The following is a 19,059-nucleotide window of genomic DNA, read 5'->3' as shown; positions in this document are numbered from 1 at the left end:
CATGAGCCACTGCGCCCGGACTACATTGCTATATATTTTTTCCTATATGTTAAGGCACTTAAAATGTAAATATATTTGACACAGGGAGGATCAGAGAAGATACTACATCACGCTATTAATCTCTGGCTGTGCATTAGCTTGTTAGATCCTCTCTGCATTAGAACTAGGTGAAAGCAGTGTGGCAGCCACAGAGGTAAGTTTCGCTAATCTCTATTTCAAGAAATACTGTGTCATTGTGCTGTAAGGAGACCAGTGAGCTGAGTTTCCACCTCTAGTGCACTGGATGGTAAAAACTCTCTGCTGGGCTGGCCCCTAGAAGCATGGAGAAAGTGACAGCTCTATCTGAATGAGGGTGAATTGCCTGAATTGTCTTGGCAAATGGGTAGAAGAAGGAATTAAAAGGCTCCAGGAAGTGGGCATTGCTGGAATGTACACATCATGTGAGAACTGAAGGCCCACCAGATGATATTAGCCTCGAGGGGTGGACACGTCATTCACTGAGGCATCAGAGTGTACTGGTGAGAGGGACACCAGCATCACTCAGAAGTTCAGTGATGCCTTTCCTCTGCAGGTCAGGGCTGATGGTAGGGGAAGCTGTCACAAAGCTGGGTGTCTTAATATCCATGGGGATTACAGGGTCCATGAAGAAAGAGAAGCCAGGTGCTGGGCTTAACCACCAAAAGCCAGTGGGTCCCAATTGTCATAACAATGCACAAAGCCAGAGTGACAGCCAAAGGGACTTAATACACAGAAAGTTATAGAGGTGGTTTATAGAACATAGCACCCCTTAGGGGCAAAATAGACGGGGAGCCATGAGACTACCTAATATATATCATCCCAAGAAAATGGGAATGTATGACCTGAGGGTGGGTGCCCCAGGGAAAATCTTCAACCCTTTGCACAGTTACAACACTGAATGACTTCATTGCCTGAAGAGGCATCAGGTCCCCAGAGGGAAGGACCCTGAAACACTACAGGAGGTATACACTGTAATGATTTCCCCAGTCCTGCTTCAAAAAGACCCACAGCCATTTACTCAGGTTTCCATACACTGGAGAAAAAAAAAATATCCAGATATTTTGAGGATGACTGGACACAGGGTCTGTGTAGACAATGATACATAGAGACCTGAATTAGTGTCACCACGGTGCCCTGTTAGAGTAGGGACATACGAGCCTAGGTAATAAATGAGTCCAGGCCAAAGTCTGGCTGAGAGTGGATCTACTAAGTCTCTGAGCATATCCAGGGGTCATTTCCTCAGTCCATGCGTGCATAAATGGGGATGCACAATACCTGACAAGAGGAGTAACTACTTATTAGGGGAATTCAATTGAAATCTTCTGAAACTCCAAGATAATAAATAAAAAATACTACTACATTATTGAAGGGAGGATGGTGAAGATTTAATGTCACCTCTCAAGATCACAATAATGCAGGAGTGCTGGTTCTTCTATTTCCATGTAATTCACAAGACTGTTCAGATCCTGAAGGATAAGTGTAGACCACTGAATCTTCAACCAACTAATATTGGCCATTGATTTGTTTAATGGGTTCTTTCCAATTCCATTCAAAAAAGAGAATGAGGAACAGTTCACATTCACCTGGTACACGCAATTCCTTACATCACAGTTGATGCCAGTGCTATATTAACCCTCCCACTCTCTGCCATAACTTAGACTAAAGAGATAGAGATAGTTCGGATGTCCCACAGTTTAGATGTCATTGATCATTTATATACAAGACATCATGCTGACAAGATAAACAAGAGGTGGCTAGCACACTGTAGGCCTTGGTAAGACACATGCATTCCAGATTTGGGGAAATAAATCCTACAATATTCAGGGGCCTAATGACATCAGTAAAGATTTTAGGGATCCAGTGGTCAGCAGCATGCTAGACATTCCTTCCAAAGTAAAAGACAATTACTCCGTCTTGTACCCCTACCACAAAGAAGGACCCACCGTACTTTGTAGATCACTTTGGGTTTTGGGAAAAATACATCCCATACCAGTAAGTATTGCTCTGCCCCGTATACTAAGTGCTATCAAATGAATGTGTGTATCCCCCTCACAAATTTATATGTTGAGATCCTAACTCGCAAAGTGATGGTATTAAGAGGTGGAGTGCTTAGGTTTTGAGGGCAGAGCCCAGAGAGCTAGCTCATACTTTCCACCATGTGAGGGTACAATGACTAGATACCATGTATGAACCAGAAAGCAGGCCCTTGCCAGACACTAAATTACCAGAACCTTGATGTTGGACTTTCTAGTCTCCAAAGCTGTGAGAAATGAATTTCTTTTGTTTATATGCTATACCCAGTTTGTGATATTTTGTTAGAGCTATCTGAATGGACTAAGATACTGGGTGGCATACAAATCTGCCAACTTTGAATAGAACCTGAAGCAAGAAAGGGCTCTGCAGCAGCAAGTACAGGCTGTGGGGAAAGCAGCTCTGGTACTTGGGCCATGTGATCCAGCAGATGTTCTAGGGATTGATGTGTCAGTGGTGGGAAAACATAGAGTCTGGAGCTTATGGCAGGCTCCAGTGGGGGAATCGCAACGTATGCCCCAGGGGTCCAGGAGTAAGGCCATGTCACCTGCAGCAGATAATTGTGTCGTTTGAAACAGACTCGAGCATGTTACTGTGCCTGACATCAAATGACCATGTATTCAGAGCTGCTCATTATAAGTTGTTGTTGTTGTTGTTTTTCTGTTCCACCTTGTCAAAGTGATATTACCTACCATGGAGTTCTACCCAGCTAAAAGCACTGCCAGTGTTAGCTTTGTTGTTATGCAGTCAATTGTTGCAAATGGAAAAGAAGTTAAAAATACTTAGAAGTTGTCACTTTAAAAAGCAAAGTTATTTAACACCTTAGATGATATGCAGAGCAGAACATATAAAAATTACAAAATATGCATTCACTTAAAATTAAAGAACAATTAAAATCCAATAATCAAGACTATTTGTATGGCTTTTAGTGCTTGAGCTACCTGGTCACCTGGAAGATAGGACATAAAATAGGAATTTCTGGAGCACACACATTTTCAACTATCTTCCTAATTCATAGTATGCATCATTTAATTAAAATCAACTAACAAGTTTCCTTCACCTACTGTGTGTGAGGCACTGCACTCTGGGGATAATTCAAAATTTGGCTGCCTTCTTTTCAATGGGGGTACATTCCAGGAGGTAGTGTGATGTGAAAGACCAAATATCGACTTTGGAGTCACAGTGGCCTGGGTCACATTCCTGGCTGTAAAACAGACTAGCTGAATAACCGTGGACAAGTCAACTAGCTTCTCATAGTCTCAATTTTGTTACCTGTAAAATAAAGACAGCCATACCTTCATTTCAGCCACTCTAAAGAATCAGCCATATAAAGAGGTAAGGTAAAGTAACTAGTACGACAGTAAGCCAATAGTCACTTTCCAGTAAATGGCAACTGGGACATGGGTTTGAAATAAAACAGCAGAACAACTGGCCCATGAACTTGGCCACATTTAGCCGTAGTGTAGATGGTTTAGAAACTCTGAGGTGTACACTGCGTACTGGCTCTAGGTCTACATCTGACTTGCCCATTCCTGTGCTTTAGGAAAAAGTGCTTAGAGATTCCCTAGCAGCTCCAATCTGTACTCACCCTGCCATGGCTCAGGCTTGGCAGCTCACAGAGTCCCAGCTTACTCCATTCCTCAGAAACTATGACTTTCATTTCATGTCTTCTGGTCCTGGTCGCATCAGTAGAAGGGCTCCCAATCTTAAGGAAACCAGCTAAATCCAAATCCAAATCCAAATCCTGAGACTCTGTCTAGGGATTTTGATTTTATGCCCAAGATTCTGTGTTGATCTTCTTAAAAGCTTTCCCTTGCCTTTAGTTTCTTTCAATTTTAATTCTCTCTTTATTCTCTACCAGACCATTTTTAAGCTGCCAAAGGAGTTTATATCAGTATGTAGAGACTTTATGCATTCTAGGTATTCAATATATATTTATGAAATTGAATCAAACACAACCATTCTGAAGCACTGCTTCTGTAATGTCACTTCTCAGTTCCACATTGCTTTCTAATTCAAGTCATAAAGCCTCAGGTTGGTTTACAAAGTCTTCCTGATTTATTCACCCTTGCTAATCCTTAAATCCCACAGTTCCAAATATACGCCCCCGTGCTGAGGTTTCCCCTTACCTGTTTCTGATTGTTTCAGTGTTTCTTGTTCTTTGCCTTTGCTCCTGCTATTGCCCTTCCCTGGGATACTTCTTCTCCCCCTATTCAAATCGTGTCCATCTTCAAGACTCACCCCAAGTACCACTCACCTCTGAAGCACCTCCCGTGATGCTTGCCAGCAGGACCTCATCCCTTCTGGACATTGGGTGGGACTCGTCATTACCAGATACTCTAACAATCATATTCCGTAGAGAACTTTATTATACCCCCTCCTCAGGGCAGACTAATCCAGCATTACAGTAAGCACAGTACCTAGGGCCCATGACACTTTGAAGGACGTGTGAAAATATCATAACTTTTTTTTTAGAAGCAGAAGGTAAATGTGAATTTTTAGGTTTAAAGAAAATGTTTAATGTATAACATTTATATATTATTTGTATAGAAATACACTTGTAAAATATCATTTTTAATTTTATTTATGGTGGAAGGGGCCCATGAAGGCAAAAGTACCTAGGATCCATGGAAGTCATAAGACAGCCCTGTCTTATAGTCCTAGAATAGAAAGTCCTCTTTTCTTAATTAGAATGTTCAAGATGCTATCAGCAGTCCCCAACCTGACGTTTGCTAACATAAGAAACCCTAGACACATAAATATAATTCTGTGACATATTTTTCAATATTTCAAACAGCCTAATCAAATAGTATATTTACCCATAACAAGCCCACATGCATTAACTAAAACGTCAGTGTTCTTTGCTTTTGGCTGGGAGTACACTAAGTAATTTGGCAACACTGGTGATCTCATGCTGCTTAGTGGTTGTTGAAGACACGGGAATTTCTGTGATGTGACTGAAGAACCAGAAAACCATTATAAAGCCACACGTCAATCACAGAATACCCAAATATAAGTGTCTTTTACAGAAGCCAAGTAAAATTAAGGTAAGGATGCAGAGTATCCCTAGGTCTTTAGTCATTTACTTAACTGTTTATTATCATCCAAGCCATTTTAATAGTTGTATGTGCGTTAACTGCAAAACAGCATTATTATATCTTATGATTACGAGCAATTATTTAATATCTGGGCCTAAGATACAATGGGAAAGTATTTTAAAGATTTAAAAAGTGTTTTAAAGATTTTAAAACATGCAGTTCACAGAGTAGTGTGGGGAAAGGGAGACAGGGTTAATAATGAACGGGGTCCACGGTAGTGAAAATATTGGAACCCAGTGGATACTTCACAAATGTCTTTTGTACTCTCCCCCAACGACATCAATAACACTTAGCTGAAGGCTAATAGGTGAAACATCAATCGACTAACAATAGTGGTCATGGCACCAGTAGTCATAATAATAGTATAGCAGTCACATTATGAGTGCATGCTCAGTAAATATTTTTGATGTATTACATAGTAGATGCTTCGTCAAATTTGCTTGTTTGACATTTAGAGCACAGGGACCTTATATGTTTCAGCATTACATTATTCCGAAGCAGGGAGCTTTAGAGGAATGGCCTTCTGATGGCAGCTAGATCTCATTTGCCAGTGAAAAGAAGTACATGATGGCAGCCCGGAGCTTTTCCTTTGGCTTACCCTATTGTTTCTACTCCAAACACAATCCCTGACCAGTCTCATGAAATCACCTGCTACAAGGAAACTGACATGCACCCTGAATCCTTATACCTCTGAGTGAGGGCTGGCTCATGCTCCTGTACAGAATTAGGTAATAAGTCTCAAAAGAAGGGGGGGCGGGGGCAAACAGACACTAGTGGGTTGTGTTTATTTAACCCTTGTCTCAGCAACCTGTGAGCAGTGGTTGTTGTGCATGGGACTTTGTGAGCTTATTATAAAAGATGGCTGTGTGGGAAGTGAGAGTGGGATAATGCCAACGATTGGCCACCAATGAGGAGGGGGAGAGAGGGAATGATATTTTAGAGTTTCCACCAGTATTTTGGGAAAAGACTGGGATAAATTGTTTAATGCCACAAATTCTTCCCATCCCAGTAAATTCTCCTCATTACAGTGTGACTTTGCTGCACCTCCCATCTCTAGGTGGAATCTATTTCTCTACCCCCAACAATCTGGGCTGGCCTTGTGATTTCTCTGGACAATAAAATACAGTGACAGAGACGTGTAACAAGCTTAGGAACCTAAGTCTCAAGATACCCTGCAGCTTGGGTCATTACCCTATTGGAAGGCGGCTCTGAGATGCCATTAGGGAAGATGACTCTTGAGAAGGAGAGAGGCCCAGCTATTTGTGCTGTCTTGGCTGAGCCCAAACCCCAGATCTCTGAATTAGCTTAATGTGTCCTATGAAAGAAGCAAGGATTGACTAGCAGGAAAACCACAGGTCAACCCTGTGTATCCTGACAGTAACAGATTGTTGTTGTTTTAAGGTCTAGGGTGGTTTATAATGCAGCAACACATAGCGGAAACAGAGGCCAATAAATGTAACTGACCCTTTTTTCTTGACATTTTCAAAAATCTAAGGTCAGAATTGGAAGTGACCCAAGGAGGTCATTTCATGTCTGTCTGTTTCAACAATTTATGAGGTTAACTGGAAATTCACCAAACATAATTTTTCATTCTCAACATTGAAGTTCATTTGCTTTTAACTGAGAAAAACTTTACCCATTTATATGAAAAGAAATACCACAAAGGTAAATTTAAACATTCTAATGTCACTGAGCACTGAATTATAAATTTGATGACTGAGGGTTAAATAACTCTCACAATTTTTTTTTCCTGGAGAACCAACGGTACTTACAAAAATAGGAATAGAGCCTTTTTTTTTATTCCTGAAAGTTTTCAGTAAAGCAAAATAAACCTCCATGATCAACTTAGCACCAAAGCCTTAATTAAAGTCAGATGTTAAGGGAGAGTTCAAATTCCTCAGTTTTATTTCCTAATCCACACAAAGAGGCATCAGAAACATATTTCTCAGTTATTATTTACGTACTCCATAACAGGGCTCATTGATTTTTATTTATGCATTTACATATGTTTATAACACCAACACTAAATTAAATAAATATGCCTTTAAATACAGCCATAAGACCATTTCCACAGAGGATATTGAATATATGGCTGTTTTCTACTATTTACTACCCATCAAAATTCTGGCAAGCATTTCATGAGACTGCATTAGTTTGAAACACCCCAACATTCCTATTATCAAGTTTTCCCAAGGTGTCTCTAGTGAAAGTGGGAAAAAATATATTTGTATGTAAGTTCAAATATAACAGCAAAGCCTGCCTATAAGGCTTACATTTGCAGCAGGAGTTATATTCAGAGTTGCCATAGCAGCCACCCACACTCACACACACACAAAAGGGTGGTGGGGTAAGACAGAGAAACAGCAGAGAACAGAATCTATTGTTAAAAAGACAGAAGTACCCATCAATGTAATTACAAGCAGGAATCCTAGTTTGTAGTCTAAACCAATGTTTAACGGTACAACATTTCCCAGTGCTGGAGTGTCTATTAACGGATTTTGCTCTAAATGAATCTACCATCTGCACCCTTGGCTTTACAGTTTACTGGATGCTGGTATTATGCAGGAAAGAATTCAGCTGCAGATTATTTAGCACACACTAGGGCTAAAATAATCTAATGTTTCCTTCTCTGGAACATTCAGAAACATTGCCACAAGAAAAATTTGTGGTTCTATAGATCTGAGAAAGTTACTTTACTTTTTGAGTCTCCTTATTTATAAAATGGGTAAAATAATATCACATACTTTAAGAAAATGTTACGAGGATTCAATAAATTATCACAAATAATCAATTATTAAATCAATAATAATGATAAATAACTTTAAAACTACAAAGGAATTAATAAAGTATTAACTAAGTTAGTAAAAGTGAAGCAATTGGTGCCTGACACATGGTAAATGTTCAACAAATGTTTGTTATAATAATTATTATCATTATTTCCCAATTTTTATTATAGAACAGTATGATTTATAATTCAGAAGTTTATAAAATAAATGCATGCTGGTGGCCAGTAGACTGGAGCAAGACAAGATGTTAAGATTCTTCTAGTGCATAAAAAATAATACTTTCTCCTGTAGCAATGCCTTTGAAACACTATTTTGCCAGAATAAAAAGGCCAAGCATATTATCATCGCAGCACAATCAACACCACTGGCAAACATTGGTTACACAGCAAAATCTAACATGTACTGTGTTTTAAATTTTTATTTGTTTATTTATTTAGAGACAGGGTCTTGCTCTGTTACCCAGGCTGAAGTGTAGTTGAGTGATCATAGCTCACTGTAACCTCAAACTCCTGGACTCAAGAGATTCTCCCGTCTTGGCCTCTCATGTAGCCGGGACTACAGGCATGCAGCACCACACCTGGCTGAGGTTTTGCTTATTTTTTTTCTTTCCCTCTCTCTTTTTTGTAAAGATGGGGTCTCCTAGGTTGCCTAGGCTGGTCTCAAACTCCAAAGTGATCTTTCTGCTTTTTGGTCTCCCAAAGTTCTAGTATTACAGGCATGAGCCACCATGCCCCATCTGAATCTAATGTCTATTAGTATTAAAATATTTGTATAAGAATATTTGGGGTCAGAGAGCATTCTGGAATTTGTCTCCCATCATTGGCTAGTTCATGTATTTATATGCAGATATATTTGCAATTCATACCCAGATACAAATATGAACATCAAATTTAGACATGATGGCAATGAGTGAAAAGTATTTTGTGACTTCTGATTCACTCACGTTTCAATCCCTGTTTTAAGGCTGAGTGCTTCATATTCTAGTAGAGGTGAAACATGTAGTCAAGCGATTTCTTGAATAGGAAAGAGTATGCATGGGCTACCATACTTCATATCAGGCCCAAAGGTACCTTAGAACGTGCAAGAAAAAGCAATGCTGATGGGCTAAAGAAAACAGGGGAAATTAGAAGAACAGAGTTTGGGGACACAGTGAGATGGCAAGGAGAGAGTTGTAACAGACAAACTTTAGAAAAGTTAGGAAGCAGTGGAAGAGAAAATAAATAGGATAGGATTAAGGAAAGAATCTTTGACTCCATAAAAAGTTTCTGGATGGGATTTTTAAAATGTCCAGGCAGTGAGGGATAGAATTAACTTGGCTTAAAAACTTTAAAAAATGTTAAAATGTATACTCTGTGGTTCTAAAATTATCCTGCCATTGTAAATGTTATGTGTAATGATGTATTTCTTTTCCTAAATTGTCCTTTTATTCAGTAATCTTTATTTGAATCTCAAGTAGAGATGTCACAAGGTATTCCATATATTCTTTCTGCTTTTAGAAATAACGTGATTGTATTGAAAACATTTCCATTATCAAATAGCTCTTTGAGGGTAAAAAAATAATTCCAAATTTTTCCAAGTCATTAGAAATAATCAAATTTGGTTTCAAATTGGTCCTGAGACTTTACAAATCTCTTCTTAATGAGCTGAAATTGGAAGGAAGTAGATTTGGCACCACTGGGAAGGAGAACCCCAGAAGACATTTAATTCTCTGATCTGGCCAAGTGCAGCAGCTCACGCCTGTAATGCCAGCACTTCGGGAGGCCAAGGTGGGTGGATCACTTGAGGTCTGAAGTTTGAGACCAGCCTGCCAACATGGTGAAACCCCATCTCTACTAAAAATACAAAAATTAGTCGGGTGTGGTGGCGCACACCCGTAGTCCCAGCTACTCAGAAGGCTGAGGCAGGAGAATGGCGTGAACCTGGGAGGCGGAGCTTGCAGTGAGCTGACATTGCACCACTGCACTCCAGCCTGGGTGACAGAGCGAGACTCCATCTCAAAAAAAGAAAAAAAAAAAAAAAAAAATCTCTGACCTTATTGGGGTTTGTGGAAAAGCCTACAGGGAACGCTTTAGGAGTCCACCTCCTGAGCTGCAAGTCACATCCTTGTGAGGAGGGAGAGGTTGATGGTACCATTGTTGGGGACAAGAGCTGCCTGCCAAAGCTGCCCTTCTTTCTCCTTCTGCATATGGGTAATGCACTCACTCACTTCCAACTAAAGGTCCTAGGATAGCTGCATGGGGGCCTGGCTCTTGCCACTAAGATGGTGGCCAATACTCAAGACTAAAGGAAAAAATAGAATTTCTAAGGACACTTTGGTTAGTTCTATGAGAAAACGTTAAATGCTAATTGAGATATGATGAAGATATAGTTGCCTGTAATAATAGTGCTTTCTAGAAAAAAAGAGTGTCCCTTTCATCCCCAGCAGGGACTATGAGAGCTTGGGTAGGCAGCTAAGAGGCCTAGGTAGTTCTCTTAATCGTGCTATTAAAAGTTCATGGGGAATGCTACAACGAATTTGTTTCCACTAAGTCCTGTTTAATATAAAGACAAACGTATTCTCAAATACAAATGCTAATGGCTACATTTTTTAATACAACCAACTACCTACACATAATCTCATGAGAGTCAACTGACTTAATTTTGTTCAGAGTACAAACAGCTATTATTAAAAATAGATTACATGGCCTACGGAAAGATATGAATGTGCTTTAAGTGACTTTCACTATGGCAGAGAAAAAGAATTTCTACATTGGAAAAATTAACAGTAATACAGACTAAGACATCAAATGTATCATCCTTACTTACGGTCAGATACATAGCTGCATAGACACTGAGAGCTGCTTCTTTGGATGGAAAGGTTTTTCGGGCTCTCATGATGAGATCTGGGTTGCCAGTACAGGCCTCTTCCCCACTGATGAATTGTGTATACTGCTGACATCCAAGTGCTGTATAATTGGGCTTACACAGGGCAAGGAAATGTGGGGCCAGATTTCCTGTGACTACTTGTCCAGCATTTACAAAGATATCTGTAGCAAACAGTCCAAATGTATAAATTCCTGGGGAAGAAAACAAATAATTTTAACTTCTTGCGTGTGTGTGTGTGTGTGTGTGTGTGTGTGTGTGTGAATTTCAGTTTACAATAAACCAAAATGGAAATATTTTAGAAACTATAAAATATTCCATACATATACATAGTTCCTTTCATTTTATCCCTCTCCAGTTCTTTCCTTGGCTTTCTGGAGTGGTGAAAGTGGTAAATATTGCGCTGTCTACTACTGGTTTTTGTGCATGGCAGGTTTATAAGACATAAGATAAAATAAGAACATGTATTCTCAGACTCCGGGCAATGCAATTGTTCATGGAGTCATGTGTTCCTTGAGAGGGTAGAGTCTATCATGCACTACTAATGTTAGCAATTTCCTTTTTTCCCCCATTTTTTGAAAATTTTTTTATCTCACTAACAAAGCAAAGCAGTTGTCTCTCTTTGATTATGCTGTTACTCCCATTCAGACTGATGTTAACGCGGCTGGAGGCGCCAATTAGCAGTAAATCCAGTGCCATCAGTTTTCATTTAAATATGGAAAATCTTAAGTAAAGCAGAATGCTTTCAGAGTAATCTCTACATTGCCTTCAGAAATACATTTTTTTTAAAGTCATAGAATAGCTAGTAATTTATTTCCACCTTATCTTTTATGGACTGGCTTTCAATTGATCCAATGTGGGCTATTTAGTAAACAAGGCAATCAAAATTATAGGTTATTAATTATTTTTACAGTTTTAAAATTTATTTGCTTTGGTTACCTGAAGGTATAGAACTAAGTGTGTAGATATTTTTTCCTCCTTTGCTAAGGAACTTGCCAATTTACTTGAATACCAAAAACATTTTCTAAATTCAAAGTCATTGGTTATTATTGTTAAAACTTATTTTTCTGTTATACAGGCAAAATAATTTTGGGCATTAATTTCAGTTAAAATCTTCAAGGATGTGGTACCAATGAAAGGAAATTCATCCTTTTATAATTTTGGGAATAAAATCCAACAGGACCTTTTAAAACTATCCCCAAGTAATACTTCTAAAAGTACTGATTTATTAAAATGTCGTATGCTTAGGTTACAATAATTAGATGTTTTTCTTTTTAGTCATATATTTCTGGATTATTTGTTTCCCAAGACTTTTCATCATTATTGGCTGTTGTATAGTATATCACCATAAAAGTTGTACCGGATCAAATGATTTTCCAGTATTAGATGCATAGCTGTTCCTTTAAATTTTTGAAATATTATATAAGATTACAAAAGGTTTACATACAAAAACCCCCACACAGCAAAACTCTATGTGTACACAAATGGGAATGAAACAAAGATATTAGTTCACTCTTTATCTAAAAAGCAAACAATAAGAAGCCCTTTCTTAACATCTCACCAGCATTGTATGAATCATACAAAGTAAAGGTTATCAAAATCAGAAATTTGAAAGAGGAAGAGAAATTAAAGAGAACTGAGCTCAATAACACTTCTTCCAAAATCTCATGGCCAAGCATGGGAACCTAAATTACAAGTCTTCTTCATTTGTACACCTTTGAAATCTAGGCTGTTTGCTGTAACGGGTTTTCTTGTTTATAACAGAGAGAAATATTTGATAAGAATTTGGAAATGTCTCTTGACACTTTAAAGTTCCCAAATGTGTTTTGGAATTAAAATGTCAGTGCATCAGCCCAAGGCTAATACTATAGTTGACTACAAAGATAATTATTAAAATGAGATCCTGTCAGTGTATCTATTCCACTGACCTAAAGAATATAGTCACTATACAGAATGATGTACTATTATACAGTGATGCTTCGCTTACATACTTCCACTTTATTATAGCTAGAAATATCCAAATCATAAAGGAACAAGAAACAAATGGGCTTTCGTATTTTATAAAATCATATATTAAGAAGCATGCAGAGACTTAAAAGCATACTGTACTTTGAGCCAAATATTCTTTAGAAATATGTGTGCAAATGCAGAAAAGTATTTTACTTAAATAGGCACAATGTAATTTGCTTAACAGTATTTAGGAAAGTATCAATTTCTTTAAATACTTTTAATTCTAAGCATATTGTTGTATATGGCTTTTTTTAATTAAATGACTTATGCAAAAAGAAATTAGTCAAGAACACAGTATTGATACATGTGAAAAAATAACATTAAAGGTTTCATTTAAAAGTTGTCCCTTCAACAGGATAAATGAGGGCTTTGGAGATACATAACTTGATGTCAGTAAAAATAACAACCTTGGATATGAAAGCCTTTCGTCTTCAGAGAGATCCAAAAGCCTGATGACATTTGGCTAGTCTTTAATGGGTTTATAGATAGATTAGGTGATCTATGCATAATATCTTCAAAGTCTTCATCCTGATCCCTTCAATATGAGACATATGTCGAAGAGTTCCCTTCAATATGAGAACTATGTTGAAGAGTTACCTTATCTTTAGTGCATCTCTTAATACTAATAAAAATTTATCTTAAATGGCATTTAGTATATACAGATATACTTATTTTTATCTGATAAATCCAGGAAACAATTATTTATATTAAATTGTATTGTGTCAGTTAAAAAATGGGTCTAGGCTAAGTTCTGAATTAAAAGGATTTTCAATAATTCATTCATGCATATATTTATTTATTGCTAGTATTTGAGATTGAAAGTTAAATTATTGTGAATCTTGTCCTCTAATAAAATCCCCAAAACTTTTTTGTTTATATAAAAATCAACTTAGAAGTAGTGCATGGAGTGCTACATTTCTTCTATTTACCAAGTTGTTTTTCTTATCCTTCGTGATGTTCAACAACCTACCTGGATTATCACCACCCTCCCACTAAGTACTGTTCAAAGATTTTCATAAACACAGTAATCACGTAATTTTTGGCTCTTAAAGAATATTAAACATCCAAAGGTGGTGTTCTTTTTGCCTTAAAAGAATGTGGAAATGACATCCTAAAGTGGGATCTTGCTATATTAAAGAGAAAGTAGTATGTAATGTTTGTTTTTAAAATTTTTAATTTATTTTTTATTTCAGTAGATTTTAGGGGAACAGGTGGTGTTTGGTTACATGAGTAAGTTCTTTAGTGGTGATGTCCGCGATTTTGATACAACCATCACCCAAGCAGTGTGTCATGTTTATTTTTAAAAGCAAATTGAAACATTTCAAAGAAAAAAACCCCTAATATTTGCAAACAGTTAACATGTGGGTCATTTTAAGGTTTAGCTTATACATAGACACTGTTTCAGAAATATTAAAAATAATTTAATGAACACATACCAAGAAATCGGACAGTTCGGCGCACCAGCGGGTTTATGTAGCAACAGTCTCCAGTTAAAATAGTTTTTTCCTGGTTTTCAAAATCCCTTGTGGCTAGTTGTAGGCAAAAGACAGCAGTTTCTCCAACTATTATCTTGAAAGAAAATAAAAGATTAAGGAATATTAGAATTTAACCAGTATAAATGTAAAGTATTTTTATTTTAAAAATGTAAAATGGAGCCCCTTTGAATGGTAATAATCTCAGTGTAAAATGGAGCCATAATTGATTTCCTAGATCCTTTGATTATAGCCTTGTCCCTATGTATGTAAACCATATTTTTCTCATATTGAAAAATTATGAACAAAAATAGACAACATTTTTTGTTTCCTAAAAGTCTTAATTAAAAAAATAAAATATACAAAAGATATGTAAGGAAGTACTCATTTATTTTTGGTGTGTAATTAAATTCCATGTTTTTTTTTTTAAGTTACTGTGTCTTATTTAAATTTGATTGTTATAGAATTCACAACAGATTCTCCACGCAAATATTTTTTAAAGCATCTGATATACACATACTAATTTAAAATCATATTAATACTTTTATAAATAAGAAAAAACAAATCTGCACACGTTTGACCTTGAGAGCCTCCTGTTCTGAGACATTACTAGGAATTGTCATAATTAATGTACTACTTATACTTTAGTATAAATATTATTTTGATCTTCATTAAAACCATATGAAACTAGGAACAGCATCCTACCGTTTTTACAAGTAAAGAAATACCAAGACTTGGAACACAAGTGAGTTGCCCAAGAACAAGGTTCTGTTACAGATGCTTTGCTCTACTCTGCTGACTTGTTAAAGGACCTGGCTATCTTACATCGGTATTTGTACCATTAGTAGTGATTTTTATACATAGTCCTCAAAATCACCTAGTAAGGTATTACAGCAAGTATTAATATTCCATTTTACAAATGAGGAAATGGAGATTTAGGGAGGTTAAATAATGTGTTCCTTTTAAGGCCAGTCAGAAGCCAAGCAGAAATTTCTGACTCTATTTAATACTATGAACAACAGCACGAGAAATAAGATTAAAAGAAACTGGAGCTAACAGTGTGTCTACTAATTTGTCATTGTGAAGTTTGCTTTTATTATGTCTTGTCAAGCTTAATGAATATGCTATACAGGGAGTCCTGACATTCCCTGGGGAAGTGCTTTTAGGGTCTCTATGAAAAGTAATATCTATGATTACAAGACATTCAAAATAGAAAGTGTGAGGTAGCGAAGGAGGTTACAGGAGATTAGGTGTTTGACCTACTTTTACCCCAGTGTGAACAAAAGATTATGAGATACCTCTTCACTTTCATCCTTCTTTCTACCCCCTTTTCCTCTTTTTTTTTACTATACTTCTTTTTTTTTCAAGTAGGCCAGGGTTCAATGTTAAATCAGAAGACACTGAGTGGAACTAAATTAAAAGAGACTAGTCATGCCTATTTGGTGAGACTGGATTGAGTTGGGAGAGATAAGAACTTCCAACTTCCTCCTGAATTTTAACTCTGGCATTGGTGAAGTAGAGCAGATGTGTGATGAAACAGTTCATCCAGCCAAAGGATGCACAAGAATTATTTTTCATGAGTATCTGGAGAATCTGATAAGTAGATGAACTGTGTGTTTGATTCCTTATCTCTCTTTCTGAATAACGTTTTTCTCATGTCCTACCTCATCTTCACTGCACCTTGAAAGAGATTACCATGATGATGCTTTCTGGGTTTTCAGATTCAACTTCTTCTGGGTCTGTTTTACCACAGAATGTTCCAAATGCTAACAATGCATCATCCACTCCACTTCATGAGCTGACCGGCTCCGCACATGACGGCTGCCCTCTCAGCCTCCTCTTCTCCACTGCAGCTTCCACTGGGTCTCCATCCCCAGGCAGGCCCCACCCCACGGTACACTGAACCTCAACTCAGGCTACCATGCTAAACTCCCTAGAATGTAGTAGGTACCCAATAATTCTTATTTAATGCATAAAGGAATCACATTTTCAAAAAACTCTCAGCTTCAATAGATCAGAATGTCCTAGTCTGCTATTAATCTTTTACCTGACTTCTAATAACCAACTTCTGGCTTGTTCCTATGATGAAGGATCTATCCTGTACCTAGTTCCTAAAACTGGAGCCTGTATATGAAGTCCCTGACTTGATAATTCTTTTTAGTTACCAGGGTCTTAACAGACCAAGAACTGCCTTGTTGGGGCCACTTTTCCCGGGGCTGTCTTCCCAGTGGCTTTCTAATGCTGACCTCTTGCTTGCCTGCATCTCAGCACATTTCACGTTGCTGAATTTCCGATTTGTGTCCTGAGCATTTATGCCAGAACAGTTTCTCAGTCACTATCATTTGGCTGCTACTATAAGAAACCCACTTGAACTATGTTAACCAAAATAGTAAGTTTATTCTAGAGTTAGTTTCCTCAGAATTGAAGGGCAGGGAGCTTGGGGATTAGGCCCATGAATGGAAAGTCCTCAGGAGTCCAGGCAACAGCTGTCACCATTTCATTCTCCCTCTTTCCCTGGAGTCACACTGTCTTTCATCTCAGTTTCTCTTTGTATGCCTTTCTGCCAGCCAGTGCTCCTGATTCCGAGCATACATGATTTCCCCAATTGTCTTCAAGAAGCTTATCTTGAATTTGTCAGCTCGGTCCAAGGAAACAGTTCAGCTGATAAGATTTTCTAAACCTCAATTCCAAATTCCCAGGAGGTTTAGGTTGAGATAAGGCATCTCCCTCTGTCCAATGAGCCAAGGTTAAGAAGGTATGTCACGGTACATGAAAATGTCACTGTGGGTAGAGAAGGTAGTTTTCAAACACAGAGTTGCTGTGATTAGATGCCAATGTCAAACGCCTGTCCATCACATCTTGCTGGACCCTCCGGCCAGTTCTTGGTCTAGACTAGCTCTTTCCAGCATGTTCTCTGGATACTGTATTCTGTCCACCTACTTGGACTTCATCTCATCAAATGCATATGCCTAGGTGTCTGCTTTCCTCCAAGAGTATGTCTAATTCACACACCCCAGTTCTCTTTCCCCCAGAGCTCACTGTGATAGCCATGGAACCCCTCATCAAAACCATATTCTCTCTTAACTTCCCCCACCCAACTTTCTGAGTTAAAACTCCAATTGTTTACTGCTCTCAGATAATTTTTTTTTTTTTTTTTTTGAGATGAAGTATAATTCTGTCACCCAGGCTGGAGTGCAGTGGCGCAATCTTGGCTCACTGCAACCTCCTGCTTCCAGGTTCAAGCAATTCTCCTGTCTCAGCCTCCCAAGTAGGTGGGACTATAGGCACATGCCACCACACCAGGTTAATGTGTGTATTTTTAGTAGAGATGGGGTTTCATCATGTTAGCCAGGCTGGTCTCAAATTCCTCACCTCAGGTGATCCACCTGCGTCTGCCTCCCGACGTGCTAGGATTACAGGCATGAGCCACCGTGCCCAGCCTGCTCTCAGATAAATTCAAATAATGAAAATAAAATAATTATAATTATGATGAATGTATTTATGTAAATGCCTTCTGAGTTAAGGGCACAGTGCTAGACACTAATGTTTGAAGAAAGGTTTATAATCTAATGGGGTAGACACAAGCAAATTGATTAATAATGGTACAAGGTTGCATAGGCTGAGCTTTATTTGACTGGTTTGGACAATACATGCTAGGAGAACACTTAGGAAGAAGTGTCACTGAGTCACTGAGAGAATCTGTGGTGGCAATGAAACACGTCACTCAAATCTCCCACTGCAGAGATGTTTACAGACAGATGGCCCCGGCTGCTGCTCCTCTGGATCCAATACCGTATCCATGCTGAGGCCACACTTCTCCAGGCTCCTCCTAGCCAATGACTAAGCATGGTGGGAGTGAGCCTAATCTTCTGAAACATGGGATACCTCCAATTGGCAATTTTGGTTCAAAGATTCTCCATGAGCCTGACCAAATCCTTGTTAGAGCCATGCTTCCTATACAATCCCACTACCCCAGTGAGACTACCTAACCTAGTCTGAAGTGTTTCCCACCCAGTCTTCCTTCTTTCTCCCTCTCGCGCACGGGGGGCAGACCTCCATCACAGTCTGAAGGCTCTCCTTGCTGTCTCTGGCTTACCCCTCAACTTCTGTTTTTCACAGATGTTTTTTCTAACAACTCTTGTACTTCTAATCTCACTTGATAATTGCTTCTAGGAGAATATAAACATATACAGCATCAAAGATAGGGTGTGATCCTTACTACACTTAAAGCTTGTTATTAGATAAATGTACAGAATTCAAAAACAACTCCAACTAGAAAGCATTTGGAGAGGAGGAGGTAGCCTTTCTCCTATTAGCTCTCAGCTTGACCTCAACAGAGGCTAAAGTAGATTGAGTTTGCCTTGAAGGCAGAGGCACAGTAGGTAGCACTGTCATAACTGTTGAAAAAATTATTGGCAACAAGAGCATCATTAACAATAGCAATGTTGCTATTAAAGCCAACGGCATTAGTAAACAGTCTAATATATATGTAATTGTATGCAGTTTATATTTCTATTAATAATTGATATTCATATCTATTCTTTCTTCCTAAGCTTAGCACAGTACTAGGCACAAAGTAGGGAATTTTCATTTTCTACTGTCCTATATATCTGTCCTTATGACTAATTTAATACCAGGTTATATTGACTCTAAGGTACATTTCTCTTTTTCCTCTTGAATTTGAATCAGAGGCTCTGGTCAGTGAGTTACAGACCTAAGTTCTATATTATCTGGTATTTTATTTTGGCTCCCTTTTCCTGACAGAAGCTCTCCCTGGTGGAC

The 19,059-nt window shown here is 38.1% G+C and overlaps 1 protein-coding gene across 3 annotated transcripts in view; it reads right to left on the bottom strand.

The window, feature by feature from the left end:
- The window catches only part of PLPPR5 (phospholipid phosphatase related 5), a 112,197-nt gene that overhangs the window by 50,705 nt on the left and 42,433 nt on the right, over positions 1 to 19,059 (bottom strand). For all 3 annotated transcript variants that reach the window (XM_032155290.2, XM_032155287.2, XM_058439552.1), the window contains exons 2-3: positions 14,242 to 14,374; positions 10,739 to 10,989 (exon numbers count right to left, since the gene is read on the bottom strand). In XM_032155290.2, coding sequence (XP_032011181.1) covers positions 10,739 to 10,989; positions 14,242 to 14,374 — 384 coding nt within the window. The remainder of the gene's footprint in view (positions 1 to 10,738; positions 10,990 to 14,241; positions 14,375 to 19,059) is intronic.

The sequence above is a fragment of the Hylobates moloch genome, unplaced genomic scaffold, assembly GCF_009828535.3.
Source record: "Hylobates moloch isolate HMO894 unplaced genomic scaffold, HMol_V3 SCAFFOLD_5, whole genome shotgun sequence".
Lineage (NCBI taxonomy): Eukaryota > Metazoa > Chordata > Mammalia > Primates > Hylobatidae > Hylobates > Hylobates moloch.
Note: the sequence above shows the minus strand (reverse complement) of the source record. Positions and strands in the feature narration are given on the sequence as shown.